This window comes from Microcaecilia unicolor, chromosome 2 (assembly GCF_901765095.1).
Source record: "Microcaecilia unicolor chromosome 2, aMicUni1.1, whole genome shotgun sequence".
Taxonomy (NCBI): Eukaryota; Metazoa; Chordata; class Amphibia; order Gymnophiona; family Siphonopidae; genus Microcaecilia; species Microcaecilia unicolor.
In genome coordinates this window covers 455,613,689-455,628,307 of record NC_044032.1, presented here as the reverse complement: position 1 = coordinate 455,628,307, position 14,619 = coordinate 455,613,689, and the positions used below count along the sequence as shown (strand labels likewise).

Genomic DNA, 14,619 nt, shown 5'->3' with positions numbered 1-14,619 from the left:
TACACGTCAAGGGGTTTAAATGTCGACATAAATCAAGCAATTGCCATTTGCCTATAAAACTGTGCAATCGAGTATGATCCGAACAAGAGTACATCACTCACGCTGTGGAGTTATCCAAAGCTGGAAATAAGGTAAGGTTAAAGTCACCTCCAACCAGTAAGGTGCCTTCTATATGCCTGGAGAGGACAGCTGACAGCTCATCAATAAAAGTTTCTTGTTGCAACACTAAGAGTATATATTGCCCACCTCGGTCTCGGAAGATGCACTTCATCTGCCAGAGGTATCTCATGGAAAGTGCTATCAATACCCCTCTCTTTTTTTTGTTAGTGTAGCTTGATGCAAAGTAGATGTTGGAGAGTCGCCTATGGTGACATTGGTGCTCATGTGCAGGGAGCAAATGTGTCTCCTTTATAAAAGACACATCCGCTTGTAGATGCTGTATCTCTTTAAATATTAGCTGCCTTTTCACAGATGACTTTAACCCCTTAACATTAAGGGTGAGAAATGTAAGGGCACTAATGTTTAAAGAGATAACAGCGTCTACAGGCAGATGTGTCATTTATACAGGAGACACATCTGCTCCCTGCACAAGGGAACTCATATGAAAATAAAAGCAGCTTGGTCCTTGTGTACCAGGTATGGCATTATCCGTTGAAGTCTTCTAGCTAGTATTTTGGTAAACAGCCTATAATCGGTCTTCAAATGATCTCATACTCTAAAATATATGAGGGTCTCATTACTACATAAGAAGCCCGAGAGTTAGCCAACATCTCCATTAGGCAGCATAGAAATCCCCTTCTCTTCCCCTTCCACAAAAACATGACACTCCTACTACTTTGGTGCAAGGATGTCTAAGGAGGAAGTGACCCCACCCTGGTAATAGAAGAAAACTATAAAACTTGTAAATCACACACGTCTATTATGACAAATAGAAGGAGGCAATCCTAGCTCAAGTGGTTGTTCTGACCTGGTTTTACAGCCTGCTTTACTGACACAGACTACTCAGTAATTACTGTGGATTCTTTTGGATTCGCATTAGGTAAATGAGACTTTTATTAGAGGTTCTAAAATATACGATTAAGATATATACAATAATTAAGCTATATACACAATGATTAGCTATATAACTGAAAAGAAACAATGATTACATCACTGATCCCTACATCCAAGCAATGCTAGGAGTTTCTAGACCAGGAAAAGAAGCAATAATACACTATAATATACATCCAGGCTTTTTACATCAGCTGAGAGAAGCCCCTTTTTCAGCAAAGCTGGAGTTTGACCAGAAGTCTAATTCTATGCAACGCATCCACCCATAGATGAGCTTCCAGCTTCACTGTAAAAGGTCCCCCTTTTTTATTAGGCTTAGAACTCATGTTCAGAGCTAAGGAAAATTACAGAATGCTTGAGAATTTCTCTGTTTTGGTAAACAAGCCATACTTTGGTAATGTGGTCACATGTTTCTCAGTTCAGGTGGCCAGTCTAAACTCGAAACAGGCTCTACCTCTCCTTTCACATACCAAATGAATTAGAGCTGTGTCTTATCTTCTACATTCCAACTTATTTTCACACAATCAAAGTTAAACAATCATTTTTAAACAGAATTACTTCTAATTAAAAATACAGACCCCTGAGTGCACTTGTTGGTCAAGGCAGAGTTGAAAAACAATCTTTAAAATTCACTTCCACTACAGTAGTCCAGTCTTACATTGAGAGGACACCAGAACCTCTCAGGAACTAGCCATGATTAAAGTGTTGCCTGTTAAATCTGGATGGCAAAGTCACAGTGAATATCTTAGTATTCTGAAAATTCCTCACGGGATTTAGATAATTAGCCTTGATGTTTTAAAGTAGTATCAGAAAGTTGCCACTGTAGGCGTCCCTTGCCCTTCGTGATTCTCTGCCAGCGGGATCGCAATGCCTTCGATGTCACAGACCACTGTGTAGATGGTTCCGCCATATTGAGGGCATCATTTGGGAAGATCTTGTTAGCTTCCGAAGCCTTGCGCACCTGATGGAGCTTTCCATTCTTGTAAAATCTTAATGCAAACGGGTGGCCCCATTTGTATTGAATACCCTGAAAGCGAAGGTATTGTGTGATAGGTTTGAGGTCTGCTCTCCGCTTTAATGTGGCCATGGCTAAGTCTCTGCAAAGTTCTATGGAGTAAAGTTATCCGTCTTGCGAGACGCATGCATGACCCTTTCCTTTAGTTTGAAGTCAGAAAAACATGCAATCAGTTCTCGAGTTTGATTAGCTCTAGAGGACCCCAAAGATCGGTGTGCCAATTCTATTTGTACCTCAGAGGGCTCTATGCTTACTTGTACCTCTGCAAGCAGTGTGAAGACTATCTTCTGTATAACCACCTCGCAATCCGCATAGAGTGGTGTATCTGTTAGGCCACAGAATCGCACGTTGCATTGGCTATTCTGGTTCTCCAGGTCCTCCAGTTTATCCCACATCTGTGGGCTTCCGATTGTGTGTCTTTAACTTGTAAGGTCAGTGTGCTCATCGTCTCTGCCTGCTCTTCTGGTTTCTGCTACGTAGTTACCCAATGCGCTAATCTCGCTGCGAAGATCCGAGCCCAGGGTGGTAATTTCGGTACGTGCCACCTTTAGATCTGCTTTAATGTCTTGCATCCACGCTCAAATTTCTTGCAGTGGCTCACCTTCAAGTTCCAGGAGTTCACCTGATGCAAACAGTATTGGAGAGTGCTTAGCATAATGAGAGCAGCATTCACAAGGCTCTGCCACTACTGCAAGTTAAAAGTGAAACCGCAAGTAAGCCCGAAGAGGGAGAAAAATGTAAAGGAACATTCATCAAATCTCCAGGAACAAATTCTGACTCACTGCTCTGGCCCAGAATATACAGATAGCAGCATAGGCAACCCCATCCAACATCCAAGTAGCCACACAAGCAGGCAAAGCTGCTGTAATCCTTTTTTTTTTTTTAACCGTATGAGGAAGGAGAAAGTGGCTGGACGCACTTGGCACAACCAGACTGTCCACTGCCTGCTGGAGATAGAGATATAGGGAGAAATAGAAGGGGAGATTCTATATATGTCGCCTAAAAAATCAGCGTGGAAAACATTTACGTCTAAGCATATTTTATAAGCGGCGCCTAGATTTAGGTGTGGTATATAGAATACGCGTAGTTGATATCCCAGTGAATAAAATTGCGTACATCCATTTACACCAACAAAAACATGATGTAAATTCCAGCACGTAGATTTAGGTCCACTGAGCCATATTCTATAACTACGTGTGTAAATTTTAGAATGCCCACAAAACGCCCATTTCCCCGCCCATAACCAGGCCCCTTTTTGCCTGTGCACATTAAAATTTAAGCGCACTGCATTACAGAATACACTTAGCGATCTGTGTGTGTAAATTCTAAATATTGTCAATTAGTGCTCATTATTGCTTGTTAAGTGTTGTTATCAATGCTGATCGGCTTTGTTAAGCCAATTAAGTTGCACGCACCTTTACAGAATCTGCTTGGATTTCGGCGCAGAATGCTAGGCGTGCTACATAGAATCCGGAGGATACTGACTAACAAAGGCGCATACTGTCCTATAAGACAAAGTTCAGTGCTCTCTATGTCCACCTACTGGTAGATGGTCACAACCCCCAAGTCTCTGGATTCATCTGCTGCAGATGCTAAGGAAAATAAATTCTGCAACTTAAGACAGACAGCCTACACTTTCCATAACTTTGAGTGTATTTTATCCATTAATATTTTGCAGTGTATGATTTTGATGAAGATTAGGGCACATTCCCCAACACTTAAGTATTCAACCCCTTTCACATAATATTTAATATTACAGAATGACACTGTAAGGAGGGAGAGCGAAAAAAAAAAAGAATATCAGTGTAAGCTGAACAAGTGCGAAAGGGAAGTACATAGGGGAAAATAATCCTAACTATAAACGGTTTAAGCTCCTTACCCTGGTCCATAAGTCCCTATATACAGGCTGCCCATCCTATTTGTCTGTCCTTATTTCTTCCTATATCCCAGCCCGAGCCTTGTGCTAGGCATTAACCTTCTGCCTCTCTCTCTCACCTACTCACTCTGCTCGTCTTGAGCCCACCCGGCACTCAGCCTTTTTTTTATGTGGCTCCCTCCCTATGGAATGTCCTCCCGCTAGACCTTCATACTGAGCAGTCCTACCCCATTTTTGGGCTGTTTTGAAGGCCCACCTCTTCACCATAGCTTTCACCGCTTCGGTCACTGTACGGTGATTCTTGGCTGTTGATCCTGGACCAAGATGTGTGTTTTCTTTCTCTGCTGTCCTTTCCTGAATTTGGATGGAGTTCCTTTTTCCTTTTGTTATTAATTATTGTAAACCACTCTGATGCCCCGTGAAGGGCGGTATATCAAGCATTCAATAAACTAAGCTAAACTAAACAATGTCAGGTTCCACATTAGGCATTACTACTCAGGAGAAAGACTTTGAAATTATTATGGTCAATATACTGCAATCTGTAGATTAACATGTAGCAATTAAAAAAAAGAAAAAAATTTATTCTGGAAAAAAAAGAAAAAAAGAGAAGGAGAAAGTAAATCAAGGCTGTGGAGTCAGTACACCAAACCTTTGACTCCAACTCCTCTATTTTCCTATTGTCTGACTCTAAGAGAAATTTGATTAATTACAGAAACATAGGATATTTCTTTATGTTCAAAATTAGATTTAACAGAATGCAAAATATATGTATTTGAAGTTTGAAGAAAGAACCTGCACAAAATTATATACAGTGGGGGAAATAAGTATTTGATCCCTTGCTGATTTTGTAAGTTTGCCCACTGACAAAGACATGAGCAGCCCATAATTGAAGGGTAGGTTATTGGTAACAGTGAGAGATAGCACATCACAAATTAAATCCGGAAAATCACATTGTGGAAAGTATATGAATTTATTTGCATTCTGCAGAGGGAAATAAGTATTTAATCCCTCTGGCAAACAAGACATAATACTTGGTGGCAAAACCCTTGTTGGCAAGCACAGCGGTCAGACGTCTTCTGTAGTTGATGATGAGGTTTGCACACATGTCAGGAGGAATTTTGGTCCACTCCTCTTTGCAGATCATCTCTAAATCATTAAGAGTTCTGGGCTGTCGCTTGGCAACTCGCAGCTTCAGCTCCCTCCATAAGTTTTCAATGGGATTAAGGTCTGGTGACTGGCTAGGCCACTCCATGACCCTAATGTGCTTCTTCCTGAGCCACTCCTTTGTTGCCTTGGCTGTATGTTTTGGGTCATTGTCGTGCTGGAAGACCCAGCCACGACCCATTTTTAAGGCCCTGGCGGAGGGAAGGAGGTTGTCACTCAGAATTGTACGGTACATGGCCCCATCCATTCTCCCATTGATGCGGTGAAGTAGTCCTGTGCCCTTAGCAGAGAAACACCCCCAAAACATAACATTTCCACCTCCATGCTTGACAGTGGGGACGGTGTTCTTTGGGTCATAGGCAGCATTTCTCTTCCTCCAAACACGGCGAGTTGAGTTCATGCCAAAGAGCTCAATTTTTGTCTCATCTGACCACAGCACCTTATCCCAATCACTCTCGGCATCATCCAGGTGTTCACTGGCAAACTTCAGACGGGCCGTCACATGTGCCTTCCGGAGCAGGGGGACCTTGCGGGCACTGCAGGATTGCAATCCGTTATGTCGTAATGTGTTACCAATGGTTTTCGTGGTGACAGTGGTCCCAGCTGCCTTGAGATCATTGACAAGTTCCCCCCTTGTAGTTGTAGGCTGATTTCTAACCTTCCTCATGATCAAGGATACCCCACAAGGTGAGATTTTGCGTGGAGCCCCAGATCTTTGTCGATTGACAGTCATTTTGTACTTCTTCCATTTTCTTACTATGGCACCAACAGTTGTCTCCTTCTCGCCCAGCGTCTTACTGATGGTTTTGTAGCCCATTCCAGCCTTGTGCAGGTGTATGATCTTGTCCCTGACATCCTTAGACAGCTCCTTGCTCTTGGCCATTTTGTAGAGGTTAGAGTCTGACTGATTCACTGAGTCTGTGGACAGGTGTCTTTCATACAGGTGACCATTGCCGACAGCTGTCTGTCATGCAGGTAACGAGTTGATTTGGAGCATCTACCTGGTCTGTAGGGGCCAGATCTCTTACTGGTTGGTGGGGGATCAAATACTTATTTCCCTCTGCAGAATGCAAATAAATTCATATACTTTCCACAATGTGATTTTCCGGATTTAATTTGTGATGTGCTATCTCTCACTGTTACCAATAACCTACCCTTCAATTATGGGCTGCTCATGTCTTTGTCAGTGGGCAAACTTACAAAATCAGCAAGGGATCAAATACTTATTTCCCCCACTGTATATACTAGCCATTGAACCCGTTAAAACGGGCTAGTATGGGGTTTTGGCAAGGCCCCCTCCCCTCGCCGCTGCCCCTCCCCCCCAAGGTCGCCGCTACCAGTCCCCAGGAGTCACCGCCACCACCCCTGCACCTGGCCCGGGCCCTCTCTTCGGTATTGAACTTACATCGGTGAAACGCAGGCAGCACGCAGATCAGCTGAGCTCCTGTCAGCCTTCCTTCTCTGCCTGTGTCCCGCCCTCATGTGACGTAACGTCTGCGAGGGCAGGACACAGGCAGGGAAGAAAGGGCGACGGGAGCTCAGCTGTTCTGCGTGCTGCGTTTCGCCAATGTAAGTTCAATACCGAAGAGAGTGCTCGGGCTGGGTGGAGGGGGGGGCAGCGGCGGCGACCTTGGGGGTGGGGTGGGGGGAGTGGTAGCGACGTCAGCGGCTTCGCACAGTTTCCCTCACTGTCCCGCCCCCGTCATCACGTATTGACGCGGGGGCGGGACAGAGAGGGAAGTCTCTACTGCGCATTTGCGAGTGAGTACGGTCACTCGCCATTTATATGTTTGATATATATTGATAAAAGTTACATATATTATAACATTGTACGTTTTTATTTTGAAGCTGGATTCAGAGTTGGTACATTTTTACCAACTTCACTCAAAATTGCTTCCAACTCCGACTTCAAAGCCCTGATCATAATGTTCCTTTTAAACCCATTTTGCAAACAAAGGGCAACAAAAATATAAGGGAATGGAATAGATCCTTTATGAAGAAAAGCTGAACAGTAGAGTGGAGTAAATTAATAAGGAACATTTATTTACACCATCAATAATACTAGGCTAAGGGCCACTCCATGAAACTATCTAACATTATCCTCTTGCACCTGGGGCAGAGTAAAAGGTTTAGGCTTCCAATAAGAAAGAAAAGAATGAGAATGCCCCAGTAGGATCTGCTAGGTATAAAACTGGCCACTGTCAAGAGATGAGCTGCTGTGCTTGATGAACCAGTGGCCTAAATATGCACAACTCTCTTATGTTTTTATTCACTTAGGCTATATTTACTGAAGTGTACTATAATATTAGTGTGCAATGATGCCATTCAACATGCATTGACAGAACAGCTTCCATTTTATTCAATGAGACTTCTTTACTAATATCAAATGTAAACATTGTAGCGCATTTTCGTAAATGAGGCCCTTACAGAGTTGATATGGTTAGTTCAGTCAAGTCTGATTCATGAATTTACTTCTCCAGTTCATATAAATCTTTGATGGGCCCTTTTACAAAGGCGTGTAAGGGCCTACGCACGTCCAGTGTGTGCCAAAACAGCATTACCGCTCCGCTACTGCGTGCCCCGGGTGGTAGTTCTGAATTTGGCGTGCGCTGAAAACACTCGGCAGAAAATATTTTCTATTTTCTACTACATGGTGTGTATCCTGCAGTAAACGGCAATGGGAGTGCACCGCATGCCTACAGCCCAGGTAGCGCGTGAGACCTTACCGCTATGTCAATGGGTGGCGTTAAGGTCTCGGGCTGAAAATGGACGTGCGTTGCTTTTTATTTTGCTGCATGTCCCATTTTCCAGACCCTTAATAAAGGCCCTTTTTCCAGGACGCAAACTGGCCCGGCGTGCGCACAGAGGACACGCTTGTACTGCCGCAGGCCACTTTTTGCTACGGCTTAGTAAAAAAGCCCCTGAATTTTGAAAGAAATTGCTTCCAGCTGTTTTAAGAACTAAATTTCCTAGATATATCTGACATATTTAGAGGAAGTCCTCTTTGCTTGTCACCTTTCTATTAGTTTTGTCTTTCTGATTCTAACATATTGCCTTCCAAGAATTATTTCTGTGCTTATGTGGATGTGTATATGTAATATTTAAATAGCCAAATAAATACAGCAAAACATACAAAGAAAATTGCTAAAGGAGAAGAGTTTCTTTTGACTAGCTATATACAGCTTTGAATCCATGCATGCAACTAAGTGAAACAAGTTAGGGCCAGGAAGTTGGGGGGGTGGTTATACTAGAGCTGTTTTAAAATTCTGAGTTTTCTCCTTCCTTTCTCATGATCTTTAATAAAGGACATTGGTTTTGAATGACTACACTAACTCCTTGGCCTTTTTTCTTTGATTCTGGACTACTTGCTGAAATCTTCTCTATGTACTGGGTATGGTATGCTCCTATCCCTGCACACCAGCAGATTATTATGTTTTGGAATTCAGAAAGCTGAACACTTGTTTATTTCTGTATTATGCCTTGAGAAGACCACAAATTATTTGTCTGTGGACCTCACAGAGATGCTAAGCTCTGCTGATTAAGAACTGTCCTTTACTCTGTGTTTATACAGTGCTGTATGCATCTACTAGCACCACAGAAATGTTAACTATTAATAGCAGTATTGGTAGGATCAAAACACGGTATCATGATAAAATGTAAGCATATGTAGTCTGTTGGAATATTGTGACCAATTATTTTATAACCTTGGGTTGATCATTTAAGTCTTCATGCATATTTTACTTCCACATGATAAGATACAGTTCCTCTCTCACTATCTGTGGACAGATATAGCACCATTTACACAAGCTGGTCAACTTTAGCAGATCCAATATATGAAGTATACTTACGGGGGAAGTTATCAACACGAGCTACCATTAAGATGGACTAGTTTACAACTAATGCATTTTAGCACAGGTCCTATTTTATGCAATGAGACCTAAATACAAACAGTAACCCAGGTTGATAACTCCCCCTTTAGTTTACTTAGAAACAACAGTGAAAGAAGAGACCTAGTTGATATTGAAAGTTCATGCACAAGAACATTTTTTTGATAACAGTCACATTGGTTCAATAAAAGGTAGGAAAACCTGCAAAAAATCCATTATTTTAGAGACCAATACAATTACTAGAACTGTATCCTGAGAGCATCAAATGAAGGCTGACTCACCAGAACAGAATATATATGTAAGCATCGGTAGACAGGGGAGAAATCGACCAAGTCTTGAGCTCCTGGTACCTATCAAAAATATCAGGAAACAGAGGGAAAATAAGCACAAACTACATCAAATGAACAGCCCGCAAATCACATATGCTCTGTGGTTACACACTTTCATTTGGCTCTAGATGTCCAATATAATGAGGGTTTATGAAATGGTACTTTACCATAGTAGTTCTTAACAATTTTAAACTCTAGAAAGTTCTTTTACCATAGGTATAATGAATATGCAATAGTAAGGGAAAGGGAAATGGGACTTGATATACCGCCTTTCTGAGGAATTTGCAACTATATCCAAAGCGGTTTACATATATTCAGGTACCTATTTTGTATATTGAAAGGGTGCAAATCATTTGATGATAACACTCTTTTTATGTTTCATGCACCAGACAATGGAGTTTGAAAATAAAACTAATTTTTATTGTTTCCTTACAGCTTCTGAAAGGTTAATATTACAGCACTTTCTGCATCAAACTTTCATTTATACGTAAAAGAACATAGAATTTTAAAAAGATATGGCAGCTGTAATTTACACAGTTTAAAATGTCAAAACAGCCGCAACAAAACTTCAAAATGAGTTATCAAATTCAGAACAATGCTCTTCCTTACTTAAAAAATGTCTTAATTTAACAATTATCTGAGAAAAGATTATTATATCATCTACCAATTTTGCTACACAGACCCATTAAGAAAGTAATTAGGTTACATTTGATTATCTGCTAAATATTATTGATAAAGGCACCTTGAAGTGTACTTATTAAATCACTAAGGAAATGCTTCAAAATGGATAACATTACACTACACACCTATTATATACATATACACATTTTATAGTCTAAAGGGATAAGATAAATTCCTCATACCTCAGTAACAGGTGAGCAAGCAAGCAAACAGGACTACACACAGAAATCAGAGGGGGCTCTTGCAGAAAGCCTCTCAGTAGAGCCAGCATTCTACCACAAAATTGATACAGAAAGAAAAAAAAAATACTGTGGCAGACTGTAATCAATAAGCATGCAAATTACTGCCATGTCAAAATCTCAGCAGTAATCCGCAGCTCATTGCTAAATGTCACCTTTTGTGATTGGCTCAGGGGCTGGCAGGAAGGGTAACATTGACTTTTAAAAAATGTCAGCACCCCAATAGCTTTCCTTCTCCCAAAGTTTATAATATGACCTTCAGAAATTTCTCCCTCCTCCAGATGACTGCTCCAATGAACTGCTAGTCTCATTTCCCTCCAAACTTCAAATCTGTGACCAATGCCTTCATTTCCCACTGAAATCTCCTGCCTTCCCGAAGAAACCACCAACCTCAAACCCCAGCCAATCAGGTTTGAGAACCCACTATATATAAAGACAAACTGCAGACCTCACAGCATACCCTGAAGAAAACCACAGCATGATGGCTGAAATGTCAGTTCCACTTACTCAGACTTGGCAAGACCCAGACAACAGCAATAATCATGATGCCAGCCACAGAAGCCTAAGAGAACAGCAATTGTTTGGTACTGCTCATTATCCCCTTTCTGGAAATTCACCCACCTTTGACTAGCAGCTTATGTGAAATATGTTTTTATTAAGAAATTGAAACAGTCACAACAACAGATTAGCCATAGCCAACTGCAGAATATGTTGCCCTGCCCAAAACAACCCCCCACCCGCCCCATCCCATTCCCCTCTGGGCAAGTTATGCAAAAGAACAATTGTTTACAACAAGTACTATATAAATACACAATTTACAGGGTTAAGGTGTTCAAAATTGCCAAACAAACCTGTAGAGACAAGGTATTAATATATGGGGACCAGATAAAGAGGCACTTATTTCTTTTTGTTTTTAGTGTTCCTGACAAGCGCTCCATACGCAATAACTCATAGATCTGATTATGCCACTGGGTAAGTGTTGGTGGCTTTGTATGTATCCATTGCAAAGGAATACAGTGCTTACCGATCAATGAAGCTTTACATAAAACAAACCAGAAACTTAGGTGCCTTCCATGATATCAGTAACATCATCCAATAAACAATGATCAAGAGTAGCTGTCCAGTGGCTGTGCTAGATGATTACCGCACACCAAAATTTCGGGCAGTCCCAGAAACAATGTTTATATGATGCAGACAGTACTCCACATTTGAGACAGGTCCCATCTGATGGGAGACCCATCTTGCAGGTTCTGGATAGATGGATATACATCCATAATAAGAATTTATAATGCAGTTCCTGCAAATAGACACCTTACGCTTACTGGGACCTCTGTGCCAGACTCTGCAAAAGCCGATCCAAAGTCTGTTATCCAAAGTTGAACAATCTTCTGCAATAACTCAAGAGGCAAGGTGTTTCTGATAAAATTCATAACAACGTCCAGTTAGACCCCTCTTGACTGCAGAAAGGGGCCAATGTTTGTCAAAGCGGGATTCTGAAAAGTCTGCTGGATATTTCTGGAGGACAGGATGAACATAATGGGAAAGCTTCAAATGGGAGAGAAGTCAAAAGTTTGAGATCTTCAAAAGATAATAATACTGGATCATCCGGGTCTAGAACCTGCTCCAGAGTTCCCAGACCCCTTTTACTGCCCAGTGATGGAAAACACGGGGCATCATGCCCAGAGGAAACGCTGCATTACTAAGGGCAAGTAGCGACAGCAAAAAGAATGCAACCCAAATCTCCTCCGGAGAGATGCCCAGGCCCACCACATAGATTTCAAAAATGGGTGATGTTTCAGCAGGCAAGGTAAAGACTCCGAACGAGCTAACAAGTAAGCTAGTGACAAAGAGTCACCCATGATTTGCTCAAAAGAGACATCACAAAACTTAGAAGTATTAAAGACCCAATCTCAGATAGTGCAAGTGGCATGCAATGTTATAAACACAAAGATCCAGTAAGCCCGGGCCTCCATCTTGACGCACCAACTGAAGATGATGCATCGCTAACCTCATCCTTTTTCAGCCCAGAGAAGCCTCCATATTATTCCATTTTAGCATCGCAGGTCAAAAGGCTTCAGAATCAAAGGCAAATGCTGCATGGGATAAAGCCATTTTGGTAGCAATATAATTTTTACAAGAGCAATTCACCCCACAAAGATAATGGCATGTCATGCTACTTGTCACATAATAGTTTGGAAGTTTGTAATAAGGGAGGTATATTGCAGTGATATAGATTGGAAAGAACACTGGAAATATATAACCCCAAATATTTCCTTCACCCACCTTAATGGGAATACTCCTGGATACCTACAGTCTAGATTCAGTGTTAAACTCAGGGTTTCAGATTTGTCAGCATTAATCCACAAATCCGAAACCTGACCAAAGTGGTCAAGGATGCCCATTGCTCTCTGCAGAGAATCAAATGGGTTTGTGAAAGCTAGAAGGAACTCACCTACAAATAGGGCTATGCAAAACTCCCCTGTTTAAACAGGAATGCCGTGGATGTTGGGAGCATTGTGAGGTTTCAAAGCCAAAGGCTCCATAATAAGATAAATAAGATAAGGGATAATGGACATCCCTGTCTCGTGCCATGAGAAATTTCAAAGGGGCAGACAAGACATTGTTCACCAAAAGCTGCAAGCTGCACCCAATGATCCTGATACAAGACAAGAATCATATCAAAAACAGGGGCCTGAAAGATGAAGCATCCAAGGCTTCCCATAGATAAGGCCACCTGACCAAATCGAAAGCTTTTTCTATGTCAAAACTTTCTAATAAGTAATCAAGATGATTAGTGGTGGTTATCTCCTTGGCACTTAAGCACCAGACATTTGCCACCATATTCCTTTCTTTCACGAAACCCACTTGTTGTGGAGCTACCAATTTTGGAATAATGGTAAGCAACCTATTTGCCAAAATCTTGGCGTAATCTTAGCATCTACATTTAGCAAAGATATAGGCCTATAAGAGCTAGTCAAGTGAGAGTCCTTGCCCGGCATCAATACTGGAACAATTGTAGCTCCCCTCATGCTAGGGGGCAAATGACCCACACAAAAAGACTTCTCATACACAGCCACCAGGGCAGGAATTACTTCATGCCCCAAGAGTTTATAAAAATGAAGGGGTAGGCCGCCCAGACCCAGGGACGTCCAAGAGGCAGAAGTTTTGATGGCATACTACAACTCACCCACATGAAGATGGGCATTCAAAAATCATCAGATCCTCCTCCATCACAGTTACCCTGCCGAAAATTCTTAACATCATCTGAATCCAAATTCCAGGCTGAATATAGAGTCTTATAAAAACTCGTTGACTGTATTGCTGTATTGTCTGTTAACAAGTTGGCCCCAGGGCCCCACAAAACCAGAATAAAACAAGAGCCACACTCGGTACGCAACAATCATGCTAAACAAATTTTCATGCGATTACCATAACGGAAGAATCTATGCTTCCTGTTCAACATAGTACTCACAGTGTGCTGGTGAATCAGCCCATTTAAGGTACACTACAGGTGAGAATACTGTTCATAATTTTCAAGAGTCAAATTATGCGCCAACACACAACGAGCTTGGTCTAACGGTGTATACAGATAGAGGATCTGATGATTTAGGCTTTTGCATTTATGTGACTGATAGGAGGTAATCCCCCCGAGCACAGCTTTTCCCACTTCTCAAAACAACCCCAGAGTTTGAGTATGTTGGCTATTGTTCACACAGTAGTCCTTCCACTTTTTGGTGAGAAAGGCTTGAAAGTTCTCGTCATCCCAAAAGGCATTCACCAAAAGGGGCCTCCAGGACATATGAAGGTTATGCAAATCTAACTGAACCATAGCATGATCAGAAATCCTCACATGAACAATGTCCACTCCTGGCAGGAATTGGAAAGCAGCAAATAGTCCAGTCTACTTTTACATAGGTGGGCTTGGGACACATGGGTATATTCATTTTCTCCAGGGTATAAAATCCACCAAATATCAATGAGATTTAGAGCTGGACATAGGAGAGCACCTCCCTAGCAGTGGGAGGGCAATGAGGCCCTAGCCGTAGTTTTTCTATCTAGTTGGGGATACCCCACTGCATTAAAATGCCCTCCAACTATAAGGAAGCATCTGGGAAATGCAAGTAACTCATGAAGCAAAGCTGGAAAAAAGAACGATCATACACATTTGGGGTGTATAAAAAGACACAAGTATGTAAGGTTTCCCATACAGAGAGCAATGAACCAGGACCCAGTGTCCTTGCGTATCAGTGTGGGATTGATATTCTACATACAGGATGTTTTTATTGAACAATATCACTGTCCTCGCCCTTCATGACACTGAAGCTGTCGAATAATAACAGGTGCCCACCCATTTCCTGCGTAGTTTGCTGTGTTCTAT

General features: G+C 41.8%; 1 protein-coding gene across 5 annotated transcripts in view; it reads right to left on the bottom strand.

The window, feature by feature from the left end:
* EXOC6B (exocyst complex component 6B) overlaps nucleotides 1-14,619 on the bottom strand; it is a 1,013,473-nt gene that overhangs the window by 606,105 nt on the left and 392,749 nt on the right. For all 5 annotated transcript variants that reach the window (XM_030190960.1, XM_030190961.1, XM_030190962.1 and 2 more), the window contains exon 8: nucleotides 9,274-9,342. In XM_030190960.1, the coding sequence (XP_030046820.1) occupies nucleotides 9,274-9,342 (69 nt within the window). The remainder of the gene's footprint in view (nucleotides 1-9,273; nucleotides 9,343-14,619) is intronic.